This window comes from Phascolarctos cinereus, unplaced genomic scaffold (assembly GCF_003287225.1).
Source record: "Phascolarctos cinereus isolate Bilbo 61053 unplaced genomic scaffold, phaCin_HiC Scaffold_4;HRSCAF=312, whole genome shotgun sequence".
In the NCBI taxonomy this organism is placed as follows: domain Eukaryota; kingdom Metazoa; phylum Chordata; class Mammalia; order Diprotodontia; family Phascolarctidae; genus Phascolarctos; species Phascolarctos cinereus.
The window spans coordinates 231,849,332-231,865,283 of NW_027555847.1; the positions used below are offsets into that span (position 1 = coordinate 231,849,332).

A 15,952-nucleotide genomic window follows, 5' to 3' on the forward strand; every position below is an offset into this window, starting at 1 on the left:
TTAGCGGCCACTCTAATGCCTCGTTCCTTCCATAAAATGCCTTTACTATCCCCCCCCAATTGCTTCCCATTTACACTATATATATATATATATATATAAAATCACCTAGTTTATTTGCATGTAGCCTCTTCCTTTAGAACAGGAGCTCCTCCAGGAAAGGGACTGTGCTTTGGCATTTCTTTGTTCCCCATCACTTAGTACAATTCTGGGCACACAACAGGCGCTTAATAAATGCCAGTTGACTTACAAACCTAAGTTTCCACCCAGGGAGCTCCCCTAAAAATTCCTGGAGCACTTACTCTTGGGGTTGTCGTGAGGTTCAAAGGGATTCCATTTAAATAGAGAAAAAATAATTTAATGATGATTTTAAAGCCTCGTTTAATAAACCTCTACCAGCAGGGCCCATTATTCCCTACACAGGGTCAGAGAAGTGGCCAGATGACACTGGGGGGAGGGGCGAATCGGGGCATTTTTTTTTCCCGTCTCCCTCCGGGCCACACGGAGCCTGCAAACCTAGGCCAGAACCGGCCACCTTCCCCGGCTCCTGCTCTCACCACTCCTCCCTTCTCCCTTCCACCCCCTCCGCCCGTGTGGACTGCTGACTTCCGGTAGCGCGGCACCCACCAACCAGCAGCTGGGTCGGCCGGGACGCCAGCACGGAGCACGCGCGCACCGATTCGAATCCTGCACGGCCCCCGCCGCCTCTTTCTCACTCCCCCCCGCCCGCAGACACCTGCGCGAGCGCAGAATCCTCCCAGGGCCAGACTGCAGGCTGCGTGCCCACGCCGGGCTCCTCGCGCGCGCTGCTGCTCCCCACGCCCTCTCACGGTTCCCCCCTCCCCCACCGCGCCCGGGCCCTTATCTCCAGCCTGCCCCTCCCCCCGACGCCCGGCTCCGGCCGCATCCCGCCGCTTTTGGGAGCAGGGCCTGCCTCAGGCCCGGCCTAGCGGGCTCATGGCCAAGAGGCGCGCGGCGGAGCCGTTGGCGTTCCACGTGCCCTGGAAGCGGCTTCCGCCCTGCGGCCGCCTGGACGAGCCCGAGCCGCTGTGGGCGCCGCCGGGGCTCGGGCCGCGGCTGCCGCTGAACGGCTCCGACCTGCGCCGCAAACGGAAGCGGGAGGACGGGACCATGACGGAGCTCCTGGCCTCGCCCAGCAAGCGCTCTGGCGAGGCCGCGGTCCCCGGCGGCCCTGCCCCCGGGGACGGGGTCCGCATGGACACCGGGGAGCCCAAGCCGCCGGCCGAGCTCCGCTGCCCCGCGGAGGAGCCCGGGCCCCGCGCCCCGGAGCCCGAGCGGGGCGCCGGAGAGGAGGTTCCGCGGCCCAGGGGCGCCAGCCCCCAAGAGGAGCAGGTAGGTCAGGGCTGGGGCCCCGGGCGCCTCGGCCCGCGCGCTCCCGCCTCCTTCTTGGGCCGGCCCTCCCAGGGTGCGGGAGGCGTTCCTCGGCCGGGGCGTGAGATCGCGGCGGCCCCGCGCCTCGGCGCATGCTCAGTTTGGGATCCGGTTGTCCTCCGGGAGGACGAGTGATTCCGGACATCCTCCTATGAGGAGCCGAGCTTTCTTTGAGCAGGGGCGCCCCTGCTGCTCAGGACAGCTGGGGAAGGATCCCCGGACCCTAACTTGGGACCTGAAAGAAGACTTAAAGGTGGTCTGTTCCGTCGTTCCCATTTTACAGATGAGGAAACAGGCCCAGGGAGGTTAAAAGTATCTTGCCCAAGGTCCCACAGGTAGTGGCAGAGCCAGAATTGGTACCGGGGCCTCTGACTCCAAATCCGATCATTATTCAAGCTGAATCCGTAAGCTTTTCTTCTAGCTAATGTGATTACCGGCCAGTGGTTAATAATAGCTCACGTTTATATTTAGTTCAAAAAAAGTGTGCTGAGTGCTAGACACTAGTAGGTAAAGGAAACTGCCCCTGCCCTCAAGGAACTTACACGCTGCCAGTGCCCAATAGTCCTAATAGATTTATGAAGTGCTCTCTTTACAACAACCTGGCGAAATAGGTAGTGCAAATATTAGCCTCCTTTGACAAATGGCTACGTGCTCCGTAGTTAAATAGTATTAAGTGAGTGAGTCAGGATTACAATCCCCAAGTCTACTGGCTTTCCATTACATTTTGGAACCCTGTTGAATTAAAACCTGAAGGATTTCCACACAGGATGGATGGGAAGAAAAATTGAAAACACAGAGTTGGATAAATGTAAAATATCTTTCAAAGGACAGACTAGCAGTCTGGGTAAAAACTAAGAATAAAATATAATAAGCTAAAGCAAGAAGAAATGATTTTTAATGTTGGTGATACAAATTAGGCAGATTTACTTCTAGATGGACTCTTTGCTTGAAGATGGGTAGCAAAATGTCGTTGGTCTCCAGTGAAGGCCTAATATTAACTTCTAGCATTAAGCTGCTAACAACCCCTTGGCAAGGCCCACCAGCACTGAGCACACGTGGACAAATTCAAACTTGGCTGAATGGTTTAAAAAAATTTTTTTTGCATGCCTAAAAGGTAAACCTTCACCACTGGATCCTGGTGACAGCCACATACTCTGTAATCTATCTTCCAGAGCAAATAAAACCGTATTGCCAGGGAAGGATAGGACCCCATAAAAAGAAAACTTTCAGGTGTTGGTGGTGTGTACAGTTTTAAACTCTGAGTGTTGTTTTCAGTTAGTGAACTAGCATTTATTAAGTGCTTACTATGTGCTAGGCATAGAAAATGCAGAGACAAAAATGAAAGTCTTAGCCGTCAAGGAACCTACATTCTGTTGTAGAGTTAAGATGTGTGCATATACACACACACACACACACACACACACACACACACATATTCTCAAGTATGTTTCATAGTAAAATTCAAGTAGACAGTGAATTTGAATAAAGCAGAAATGTTTTTACTTTTTATTACTAAGTAAATACCTTTACTTAGATATAAATGTGTGTATATGTACACACACAGACATTTATACACACATACAGATATATTCATATATGTATGTGTATATGTACAAAGTACAATATATTGGGAAGCAGGCAGTAGCAGCTGAGGGAATCTAGAGAGGCCTCATGTAAAAAACATGATACTTGAGCTAAATTTTGAAGGAAACCGAGGATTCCAAAAGGTAGAGTTAAGGAGGGAGTGTGTTCCGGGAATGAGGGAAAGCTATTCAAAGTCACAGAGACAGGAAGTAGAGTGTTGTGTATGTGAGGTCCAGCAAAAAGGTCAGTCTGGTTTTTAGTCATGAGTTCAGGAAGGAGAGTAGTGTATAACAAAACTGGAAAGGTATGTCTTGAAGAGCTTGAAAATTGGAAAGGTATAATAACAATTCACATTGATATACATTTTAAGGTTTGCAAAACGCTTTGTATGCATTTTCTTATTTGATCCTCACAACAGTCCTGTGAGATACATCAGGGCTAAGTTGTAAAGGGCTTTAGAATCCAGACAGAGGAGTTTCTGTTTGATCTTAAAGGCAGTAGGTAGCCAGTGGAGTTTGAGGAGAGGGGGGTGACATAGTCAGACCTGTGCTTCAGGGAAGTCAACTTAGCAGCTATGTGGCCTTTTTGTCCTCATATCAAATCCATATGATAAGTTTAAATTAAATGTTTTATTAAGGAAAAAAAATCAGTTCTCTCAGTAACAATAAATGATCAGGAAAGAACCTACGGCCGAATGTTTGTTATCCATGTGAGCATAAGAACTGTAGGACCTACTGCTCAAGTATGTTTCATAGTGAAGTTCAAGTAGAGAGTGAATTTGAATAAAGCAAGAATGTTTGATTCCCTTTATTTTTCAACCAGGTCAAATCTATTTCTAGTCAAACCAGTTTCGTGTGAGGTGGATTCTAAAGGTCTCTCTTCTCTCTGTTTTTTTGTTTAAATTATTTTTTCATTTATTTTTACAGGTATTTGTTATCTCTCCCTCCCACCCTTTTACACTCCCCACTGAACAATTAGAAAAGAAAAATGAAACCCTCGTGACAAATGTGCATAGGCCAGCAAAACAAATGCCTGCATTGGCTATGTTCAAAAAAATGTACATTTTGCTTATTAAGTCCAGCACCTCTCTGGCTGAGGGTAGGTGGAATATTTCATCTTCAGTTCCCTGGACTTGTGGGTCAGAGTTCTAAAGTCATTCACAGTTGATTTTCTTGTTAATGTTATCATTGCTACAAATTTTCTTCTAGTTCTGTTCACTTCACTCTGCATCCATTCGTAGAGGTTTTCCCAGTTGCCTTTAAAGCTGCCCATTTCATAATTTCTTAATGGAACAATAATATTCCATCACATTCATATACAATAACTTTTTAGTAGTCCTGCAATAGGTGGGAACCCTTATAGTTTCCAGTTTGGGGCTGCCACAGAAAGAGCTGCTATAAATACTTTTTTATATATAGCTCTTTTCCCTCTTTCATCTCTTTGAGTTATGGGCCTAGCAATAATGGAATAACTGACCACAGGGTATCCACAACTTTGGAGAAAGGTGAATTTAGAAAATTTCTCACTAAAAAAGTTTTTACTCCTGTCATTTAAACTATAGAAGTTGCTGTTTTGGACTGTTTTCTTACAGTTATTAAGTAGACCAAATATCATTAGTTTATTGATAGTCCCAGTCTTTCATTTTTATCTTCCTTACAGATTTACATTAATTACTTCAGCTCCATTCCTTGATTAAACCATCATATCTGCTGTTGGAAAAAATAAGAAATCTCATTTTTAGTAGAATAAATAGGAACATGGTAAATTAAGTCACCCATAATTTTTCTGAACTGTATAAACTTATCAAGTCTTTTTATTCCTTTGAGCAAATTTGTTATTAATAGCTTTCTGTAAAGTTATATATGTGTATTTCTATGTAGCTGTGTTAAGAAAAAGTTATAAAGGGGAGATGGAGGAGTAGGCAGAGACAAGTTTTCTCTAATATGCTAATTCAAGTGAAACCTGCCTAGAAGATTTCCTTTGGATTAAGGATGTACTTTGTCTAACATGAATATTGGCTTGTGTAGAGTAAAACTGAAGTTAAGTCAAAAGACTTCATTTTAGGTGTGCCACCTATGCTGTGTGACTTTGGGCTAGTCATTTAATCCTATCTGAGACAGTTTTCTTGTCTGTAAAATGAATATAAGAATGCTTCTCACCACTTACTTGGCCACTACCCTAATTCAACCTTTGCTTGCTTAGAATATTGGAGTAATCTCCTAATTGGTCTCTCCACCTCAAGTCTCTCCCATCTCATGCACCTGCCAAAGTGATGGGAATTACTAAAGCACTGCTCTGCCCATGTCAACATCATCACTACCACCACCACTCCTGGTTGTGATAAGCACTCGCTTTGTTTCTGGCACTTAATTGATTGTTTTTTACCCTATTTTTGGCCTCTTCCATCTATGTAGCTACTGTTAGTATTACTGGGTCAAAAGATACATATAATTTAGTTCAGTATTTTTTGAAGGCTGTTCATGTTCTATTCCACTCCATTCTCTTCTACCTGTACACATTCTCTTGTTGATCTCATTAGCTTCCTTGGGTTTAGCTATAATCTTTGTGAAGACAGCTCACAGAACTAATCTAACCCTCAAATCTGCTGAGCTCTGGTTTGTCATTATCAGTTGCCTTTTGGACATCTCTGCCTAGGTATCCCAAAAGCATCTCTTAAGCTAAAGACAACAAAACAGAACTCATTATATTTTCCCCCAAACCTACCCGTCCTTTCACCTTTCTTACTCTTTATTGATGTCACTACTCTTCTTCCAGTCATCTGGCTCATCCTTAATTCTTTACTTTCTCTCATCCCTCTACATTGTCAGTTGCTTAGTCGTAGAATCATCTTGATTTTACTCTTGTCCCTGTGGCAAGATGTAAATCCCAAATGAGAACATAAGAAATGAAGACTCATAGATTGGTGTCATTTTATCATGATCACACAGTGTAAAAGGGAGCAAAACCAGGCTCACTGCATAAGTCAGTGTCTGCCCAAAAGAAGAGAGTGCATCACCGGCCACCCTTGTTCACAGTTCCCTCAGCTCCCATTCCCAGTTTAGCTGGAATAGAGAACACATGAAGGAAGACTAGAGTCAAATAAGATAAGAAAGGTAATAGCCAGTTTGAGGTGCTGTTCCCCAGGTGGCTCAGTGGATAGCATGCCAGGCCTAAAATCAGGAAGACTCATCTTCATGAGTTCAAATTTGGCCTCAGACATTTCCAAGCTGTGTGACCCTGGGCAAGTCACTTAACTCTGTTTCCCTCAGTTCCTCATCTTAAATGAGCTGGAGAAAGACATGGCAAACCACTCCATTATCTTTGCCAAGAAAAGCAAACCCCAAATGAGGTCACAAAGAGTCAGACATGATTGAAACAACTGAACAACAGGCCCATTGACATTGGCCAATGTTTAAAACATGTTTAAAATGTCATTTGGAATTGCCTTTTGAGAAAGGTTATATAAACTACATAGGACAATGTTCTGTTACTTTGTAGTCACAATTTTGTTGTCTAATTATTTGACCAGATACACTGTTACATGCTTTATTCATCAGGTTTAGTTCAGAATACCTTTTGACTGTTTCCAGAAATCAAATACATCATCAGAAACTGAGAATGTGCTAAGACTCTGAAGATAATTCCAAAAAACATTTTAAAAAATACTGTATTTAAGGAGTTTCCTTGAAATAAATTTATAGCCCACCATCAAAGTGACTGTTATGGCTATTACTTAAATTGTGTGTGTTTTAATTCGACTGCAAATAAATATCCTACTTAAAAAGGTGTGTTGTGCTTATGTTTTTATAGATATTTAATTTCTTCATCAACGGGTGAAAAATTCCATTCTTGTGCTGTAGATATAAGATTATTTTTCAAGATAGAACAGGAGAGAATGGCAGAAAATAGTTGTCAAGGAAAAGATTCTGTGTCACAGACCTTTCTCAGCTCCTAGTAATAAGTAATAGTTTTAAAAACCTATAAATATTAAAGTACTGTAAATTAAAATATGCAAGTATATAATGAAATGTGTTTTGAAGGTGGTATTTTAGGTATGTATATTTATCTTTGAAATTCTAAAATAAAAGTTGAAGCCTTTTTTTGTTTCCCTCTTAAAATAAAAGGAAAAATTGTTTCTCTTAGTGACATATCTTTCATGTAAAGCATGGACTGATTGTGGTTTGTTTTTACCCCTAACAGCTCATTGAAGAATTTTGGCAATATAATACATTCCAGTACTGGAGAAATCCTTTACCTTCCATTGATCTGTCAGAAATTGAAAAACTAACTGAAGCAACTCTTACCAGCAAGGATGAAGGTGTTGAAATTGACATGGAATCTTGACCTATGGATCTGCTACAGCGGAATAATGGTGATAGGTTTCATATAATGATACTCATCTTTAGCTGAATCTACCTGCTTCTCTTCAGAAAAACAGATGTTTCAGATATTTTGAGGTATAACCTCCATCTGGAAAAAATGAGGGAAGTACTTTTTACAGAAAAATGCTCAGACTGTTGTTATGTCTGACAGGGATTTTTCATGGGTAGTCAAGGACAAAGTATAGTTATAACAAGTATTTTAAAACATGGTTGCTTGAGGAAGAAAATATGTTCAGACTTTAAATCTGAGTTCATCTCTAACCAGTTTAGAAGTTCTGGCACTATTAGAGGTGACTGAGAAGTGTTTGAATATTAAACCAAAAAAAGGTTTAGTTGTGGTGCATGAAATTAAGACATTTTATAACAAATGCTGGTGATAGTAAATAATATATTAATACATTTTGTTGCCTGTGTTCTTAGTTGAACCAAAAAGCTGTCATAACATCTATGCAAGCTAGAAAGGTGAATGTCAGGGTGTTCTCTCTCTTTCTGAGAACTAATGATGTCTTTAAAGAACACTTTCCTTATGCTGTGTAATGTAAAGTAGTGGACATTTCAGTAAGCACTCTGCATTTGTGCTTGTACAGCTATCAATGTAATTTGACTTATGTTGAGTTGTGCCAAAATGTCCAATCAGAGATGGAGACGGAGCTGTGGGAAATGATGAGGGGCTCCTTTTCCCCATGGATTAAGGGGAAAGAAATTTTATCACACAATCAGTTTGGTTGGTTTAGTTATTTTTTTTTTTTAAATAATGAAGTTTTTTCTTTTTAAAATTATAAGAAACTTGTCATAGCTGGACCAATGTATAATGCTTTGGCTTTATCATCTTAGGATGTATCATGACCAAGTTTTAAAGTTTGTTTATTATTACTGTTGCATTATGGTAAGCTTTATAAAGCCTTGCTAAAGAAAAATAAAGTTTCTGTTGTGTATTTGTTATATAAGTGTCAATGATTAAGTTAACATTTATATAGCTGTTAGATTGTCATCTTTGTAATTATGTAACTTGTTCTTATTTTTTTCTGTACATTAGATACAGAAATATCCTAATTCTGTTAAGGAAAATCTGGTGTCTTATAAGCTCTGAGAGTTAACAATAGATTGATGGTAAGAGACTAGCTAAACAGGAAGGATTTTGGTGCATTTACATGAATTTCAAATTTTTCTGTGTGTTTATTTTATTGGTCCCTTTTACAAAGTGAATTTACCGATTTGGGTATTGCTAGAAATATTTTTGGACAATTTGATTTCCTATACTTTCATAAACCTTTTCTATGTGAAAAGAATGTACTCTAAGATGTGAGCATCATATATGCGTATGTGTATGTGTGTGTATATGTATGTATATATGAGCATTGTATATATATATGATACATGTAGATATGATCATCACATATAGATAGTTTCTTTTCAAAGGCCTTCAAGTAGTTTTAGCTTTACTTTATCAGTTTTTACATCAGAGGGTTTACCTGATTCCAGCTAGTACTGACAGTTGATACCAGGATTCTAAAGATGATGTGATTCATATTTACTAGATTTTAAGATTTTAAAAGTTCCTTGCACACTACAAACCTGTGAGGTAGGTAGAATAGAATGTCGGAGGACTTTGTGCAGGTATATGGACCCATTCATTGGTTCAGATCAAGATGGAACATAATGCTAATGCAGATGTTGGAGTGAAGGTTGTTGACATATCAGGGCCCTTGTAGGTCATCATATACCTGAAAGGAATACCTCTTTCCTACATACCCAGCAAGTGGTCATTTGTTCTCTGCTGGAAGACTCAAAAGAGAAGCCAACACTTCCTGAGAAAGTCCATTCCGCTTTGGCACAAAGGTGTACCTGATGCCCAGCCTAAATTGGCTTTTTTGCAACTTCTACTCATTGCTCCTGGGTCTAGTCCCTTTTCCCCTGGGTAGCCCTTTAGTGACTTGAAGGAAACTGTCATTTATTAAGTGCCTACTATGTGCCAGGTACTGTTTTGCACTTTACAAATATCTCATGTGATCCTCACAACAACCTGTGAGGTCGGTGCTGTATTATCTCCATTTTATAGTTGAGCCACCGAGGCAGACAGCAGTTAAGTGACTTGCCCATGGGCACACACCTAAGTGAGGCTGGATTTGAACTCAGTGCTCCCGACTCTAGGGCCAGTACTCTATCCATTGTAACACCTAGCTGTCAACTCCATCTCTCCTCCTCCTCCTCGTTTCTAGGCCATATACCTAGTTCCTTCAACTGATCCTCATGTGACAAAAGATGATATACATTTAGCATTATTGAAATCTTATCTGATGGTATCAGAGGTTCCAAGATAATGGAACAAAGATGGATCTTAGGGTTCCATCTGAATGTATTGTTAGCTGTTCCAAATCAGTTCTGTAAGAAGACAGACTCCGGAATCTTTAATTCTCTCTTTTTTTTTCTGGAATCTTTAATTCTTGACAAAGCCATGTGTCCAACTTCTGCTAGTCTAACTTGGGGTTAGATATGAGCAGATCTTGACAAAAATGAGTTTACTGTAAGCCTTTCTAGGCTTCAAAATTTGATAGTAATAATAAGAGTGTATATTCAATATTTTATCGTTAGTTCATAATAAACTCAGTTCCAAAGGGAAAAAGGGCTTCAGTTGATATCTAAATCCTCATAGGTAGTGATCATTATAAACCTTTAAAAGGAACAGTAATTGCAAAATTAAATTGTGTTTGGTCAATTGGGAAAAGCATTGAAATTATTCTCATGATATGGTGTTGAGTAAGTTATTTAACATCTCTAAGCCTTAGTTTTCTTATGTTTAAAATTTGGGCATTGGGCTGGTTGATTGCTATAAAGTCCATTTTAGCTCTAACATTCTGTCACTATCAGTTATTAAAAAAAACCCCAAAAGCCTTTCAGCTTGTGACCTAGATAAACATCAGATTATATCTTTGATTTTAGCTTTGCTAATCATATGGACAAACTTATGGTAAGTGTTTGAATGCATGTGATTCCTGTATAAATATAGGATGCATTTTTTCCCCCAAGTTTTACATATATAAAGCTGGAGTTCAACCTATATTCATTATTTCTTTTCAGCATACCTCTGTATATGAGATTTCAAAGAGGTCTCTATTTTATGGGCATCTTGTATTTGAACCAATATGGTATTAAGTGCCTGCTTTGTACAAAGAATTATCAGTTGGGTGCTAAACAAAGATAAATAGTGTATTTCCTGTCCTCTGCCGCTTAGAACCCAGTAGGAGATATAGCATTTACATAAGTAACTTGAATACAAAATAAAATATCATAAGCAAATGAGAAGTATTTGAGCATAAAAGAGGTACAAAGTCTTATAACTTGGGAGGTTTGAGAAGGATGAGCTTACCAATCAAGAAAAAAGTGGAAGAGTTCCTATATGAGCTGAACCTTGAAGGTTAGGATTTCAACAGGTGAAGATGGTGGGATACCTGTAAGTGTGTAAATAAGCTGACCGCAGACACAGGCAAGACAAATTAGCAGAATGGTAAGCTGTCTAGTTTGTCTAGGACATAGGAATTATGAAGAGAAAAATACTTTAGTGAAAGTAGTTTAGGCTACTATTTCATTAAACCTCATATTTTTATATAAAATATATCTAAAGTAATAATGACCATAATATTCCCCTAGTTGAGATATCAATCAATATTAGGTGCATACTATATGAAAAGACATACTAAACTATAAGAATACCAAGAGAAGGTAAAAACAATCCCTGCCCTCAGGGAACTTGCATTCAAAAGGTGAAGACAATATGTAGTTACATATAAAATATAAAGTAGATGAAAGATAGAAGATTGGAGTAACCAGTCTACAAATTAAGCAAGTAAGGCCCAGAGATACCTATGCCATTCATACAAGGAAGTCAGTAACACCATTTGAATGTCAGATTATCTGACTTCTGTTTCTATATTTTAATTTAGAGATGAAACTCCTTGCAGATGGTATTGTTTCATTCTTTGTAATTGTGTCCCTAGTGCCTAGCACAATGCCTGGCATATAATGATGTTATAAATACTTATTAATAATTATTTTCCTTTTCTGGGTTGGCCAAAAACTTTTTTTCAGATACATTTTCCCAAAATGCTAATAGATATCTAATCTAGGAAAATAGATCTAGACTAGTAAAAGTTGTTTTAAAGGTACCCTTCAGATTCTAGCATGGGGGTTCTTAACCCTTTTCATGTGTCATGGACTCCTTTGGCAGTCTAGGGAAGCCTTTGGACCCCTGCTCAAAACTGTTTCAACTGTGAAAAACAAGATAACATAAGACTGCAAAGGAAATCAATTCTATTGAAATAGTTATCAAAAAAGATATTTTTTAAAAGTTCATTAACCCCAGGTTAAGAACCTGTGTTCTATAAAGATAGATGAATTATTTAAAAAAACAAATGACTTGATTAGAGAAATGCAAATTAAAACAACTCTGAGGCGTCATCTCACACCTATCAGATTGCCTAATATGACAAAAAAAATTATAAATGTTGGAGATGTGGTAATATTGGAACAGTAATGCACTGTTGGTGGAGTTGTGAACTGATCTAACTATTCTGGGGAGCAGTTAGGAAGTATTCCCAAAGGGCTATAAAACTGGTCATACCCTTTGGGTCAGCAATATCACTACTAGGTCTGTATCCCAAAGAGATCATAAAAAAGGTAAAAGGATCCATATGTACAAAAATCTTTATAGTAGCTATTTTGTGGTGGCAAAGAATTGGAAACTGAGGGGATACCCATCAATTGGGAAATGGCTGAACAAGTTATGGTATATGAATGCAATGGAATACTACTGTGCTATAAGAAATGATGAGCAGGCAGACTTCAGAAAAACCTGGAACGACTTGTATGGACTAAAGCTGAGTGAAGTGAGCAGAACCAGGAGAACCTCGTACACAGTAATGGCCACATTGTGTGATGACTGACTGATAGCCTTGGCTTTTCTCAGCAATACAAGGATCTAAGACAACTCCAAAAGACTCATGATGGAAAATGTTATCCACATCCAGAGAAAGGACTATGGAGTCTGAATGCAGATTAAAGCTTGCTATTTGGTCTCTTTTTTTTTTTTCGTTCTTTCTCATGGTTCCTCCCATTTGTTCTAATTCTTCTTTACAACATGACTAATGTGAAAATAGGTTTAATAAGAATGTATATGTAGAGCCTATATCAGATTGCATGCTGTCTTGGGGAGGGAGAAGGAGAAAACTTAAAACTCAAAAGCTTATGGAAGTGAATGTTGAAAACTAAAAATAATTAAAGCAAAAAAAGCCCCAGTGTTCTAGCATGATTTTATATATATGTGTATGGACAGAATATAGTAAGGATCCTTTGAAGAGAATTTATTTCAACAGATATTAATCACTTACTGTATGTAAAGCACTGTTAGGTGCTGCTTCAGATGTCTCCCACTACATTCTATCTTCATATAGCTGACAAAGTGATTTTCCTAAGGTGCCATTCAGACCATGTCACTTTCCTACTCAACTCCAGTGTCTCATTGCCTGTAGGATAAAAATAACTCCTCTTGGCATTTCACACATGATATGTGTGTTTTAGTCATAAAATAAATATGAATTTCTTGATATAAAAGAAAACAAATTAACCTTTAAGTTTCTTGCAGATAATCAGCTAAGAAAAATTATAATCCTAATTTCTAGACTACTAAGTTAGACAGCAAATCACCTGGCTCCCATCTCAAGCTTGCAAACTGATTTCCTGGAATGTTTCACAAGATCCTCCGGGCTTCAGTTTCTTCCTTCGTAAAATGGGGCAAATACTTTTCTCTGTTTGAATAAGAGGAAGGTTGTCTAAGATTATTGTCTCAGATAGTTTAAATATGACTAAGATGTTTTAGTGAAATGATCCTTTTTAATAAAGTGTGTCAGGATATTAGGAAAGACCTTGTTTTTCAGAGCGAAGGCCCAGCAAGTAAGCTGTGCTCTGAGCTTGGCATAACAATAATCCTTTTGTACTCACCTTCTGGAACTGATGGCCCTGAGCTCAGGCAAGCACCAACAGGCCCAGGCATGAAGCCCTGCTAGGAATGGACTTTCTGTCACTAGACAACTTTGTCTCACTGCTGCTGGTGTGTCTCACTACTGTTACTACACTACAATGTTGGATTCTTTGTCTGGCCATGAGTATGTATATCAAGGTTCAGCCCCACTGCCTTGGGTCCCCCCCCCCCCCGGGATGGAGCCCTAGCACATGTCTTTGCTTGAAAGTCATTTCTCTCACTTTGAAATTAAACTTCTGTTTGATTCCTGACTCTCCTGTCTCTAGGCTTCTCTGTTCAACTCTGGCTATCCACAGGTTAGAGGCTATTTTGGTCCAGTTGACATTAATTGGTGGTAGCAGTAGGGATGGACATGGAACTGGGCTATTGGACTCTCCAGAACCAGTGGGAACAGATTTAGGCATTGCTGGAGATTTATTTCTCTGGAGCCCAACCTCCCACTTCTGGTGAGTCCTCTGCCCTTGTCACTGCTTCAATCCTTCAAGCTCCCACCTTGGTCAAGTTTGCCATTCTTTGTGAGGAAAATTCCAGGGCCCCTCTGGTGACTCCGTTCCTCTCAGATTACTCTGGTAAGGATCTCTGTTCATTGGCCTCTCTGCATGCTTCTGTTTTTTGTGTGCTTATTTTTACTTAACATTTCTGTAAAGTTGTAACTGTGTGCCCCCTTGTCCTTCTGCATGCCTCTGTATGGAGTGTAACTGCATGCTTTGTTTTAAGGAAAAATAAGGTTTAGCTTTCATAAAAGTTTTATAAGTAAATGGCAAGACTAATGGCATCATTGTTCTAGGGCTATGAAGGAAGGTAGCTCGTTTGGAAGTAATCCCAGAGTGAAGAAAGAAAAAAAAATAGGCAAAAGGTTTGCACCGTATAGCAACCTCTTGTTAACCATTCCTTGACATTTCTGACCATAAAAAGAAAAATGTTGTTCAGGGATGGGGAACCTGTGGCATTGAGGCTACATGTGGCCCTCTAAGTCCTCAAGTGCTGCCCTTTGACCGAAACCAAACTTCATAGAACAAATCCCCTTAATAAAAGGATTGTTCTGTAAAACTTGGGCTCAGTCAAAGGGCTGCACCCAAGGACATAGAAGGCCACATGTGGCCCCAAGGCCACAGGTTCCCTGCCCCAGTTTAAACCAAAGATCTCTTGTAACTCCCGCATGTCAAAGACCCTCTCCCTTTCCCTGTTAAGCCTTCTTATCCCTGATCAGATTCCCAAATACAGGTGTTGGGAAAAAAATACTGGAAAAATGTAGAGAAACTTGAATTACATTCCAGATGCAGAAATTTATTGGCTGTATAATCTTAGGCAAGTTATCTTATCTGTTTGCCTCTGTTTGCCCCAGTTTACCGATCTGTAAAAAGAAAAATAATAATGGTACCCACCTCCCAGGGCTGTTGTGAGGATCAAAATGATATAATGATTGTAAAGTGCTTAACACAGTGACTGGCATATGCTAAACACTACATGTTGTCTTATGCCTGATTCTCCTTTATTGACCAAAAAGATAGGGGTTCATTCAGACCCATTCCCTTTGGCCAGAAGGGGGAAATGTCAAAATATTAGGAGACATCCTGTTTTCCAGGCCCAAGGCCCAGCAAGCAAGCTGTGCCCTGAGCTTGGCATGGCAATAGTCCTTTGCACTCATCTTCTGGAACTGAGAGTCCTGAGTTTGGGCGAGCACCAGCAGGCCCAGACATGAAGCCCTACTAAGGATGGACATTCTGTCGCTAGACAACCTTGCCTCGCTGTTGCTGTTGTGCCTCATTGTTGCTCCTGTGTCTCTCAACTGTTGCTACATTACACTGCTTGACTCTGTCCAGCCACAAGTTTATAACTCAAGGTTCCACCACATTGCCCTGGGTTCCCCCACTAGGGGCATCTGATCTGCCTCCTTGCTTGCAAGCCATTTCCCTCACTTCTGTTTGATTCCTGACTCTCCTGTCTCTAGCTTTCTCTGTTCAGCTCTGGCCATCCACAGGTTAGAGGCTGGTTTGGTCTGGTTGACAAGAGCTATTTTGAACTTTTCAGATAATAGTAGGTGGAACTACTATTGTCCATATATATATTTGACTCACTAATCAACTTTAAAAAATATGTTGGCTTGTCCTGTAAATGAAAGGCAGTAATTATCAGAATGACAAAAGGCATCATTGCATAATTCTGTGTTTGAGCTTTGAAAACACAGTATTTTTATTGTTAATATGACACAGCTACGTTTTCCAACTGGATATTGCAAAACGGCAAGTGCAGAAGTGTAGGTGGAGTAAATTACTGCTAAGAGCAATCCAATCCTAAGCATTATAGGGATCATTTACTACATTCTAGTGTTATAAACACAGCTGTAGAATACAGGAGACACATTATAAGTGTAAAACTTTATGTCATGTAATACATATGTTCAAAATATCTTTTGATATATATTTGATATATATTTTTGTATGTTAATGTGAATGTCTGTCATGCCAGTATAAATCATAGCTGTAGATCAAGAACTGCCTTCTGGGCTTTTATTAATTTGATAGATTCTATCCATTCTTAAAGTTTCAGGAAATTATTGTGG

General features: G+C 39.9%; 1 protein-coding gene across 1 annotated transcript; it reads left to right on the forward strand.

Moving 5' to 3' along the window:
- Positions 1-536: 536 nt before the first annotated feature.
- CUNH9orf40 (chromosome unknown C9orf40 homolog) lies at positions 537-12,646 on the forward strand. Its single transcript, XM_021008590.2, has 2 exons — positions 537-1,350; positions 7,174-12,646. The coding sequence occupies exons 1-2, from the start codon at positions 955-957 to the stop codon at positions 7,315-7,317; spliced, it is 540 nt and encodes a 179-aa protein (XP_020864249.1). The 5' UTR covers positions 537-954; the 3' UTR covers positions 7,318-12,646.
- Positions 12,647-15,952: the final 3,306 nt, after the last annotated feature.

What these genes read in the sequence shown, in the direction of transcription:
- CUNH9orf40 (XM_021008590.2), top strand. Translation starts at nt 955, where the DNA reads ATGGCCAAGAGGCGCGCGGCGGAGCCGTTGGCGTTCCACGTGCCCTGG. An exon ending in CCAGCCCCCAAGAGGAGCAG is followed by an intron (nt 1,351 to 7,173) that starts GTAGGTCAGGGC and finishes TACCCCTAACAG; the next exon opens with CTCATTGAAGAATTTTGGCA.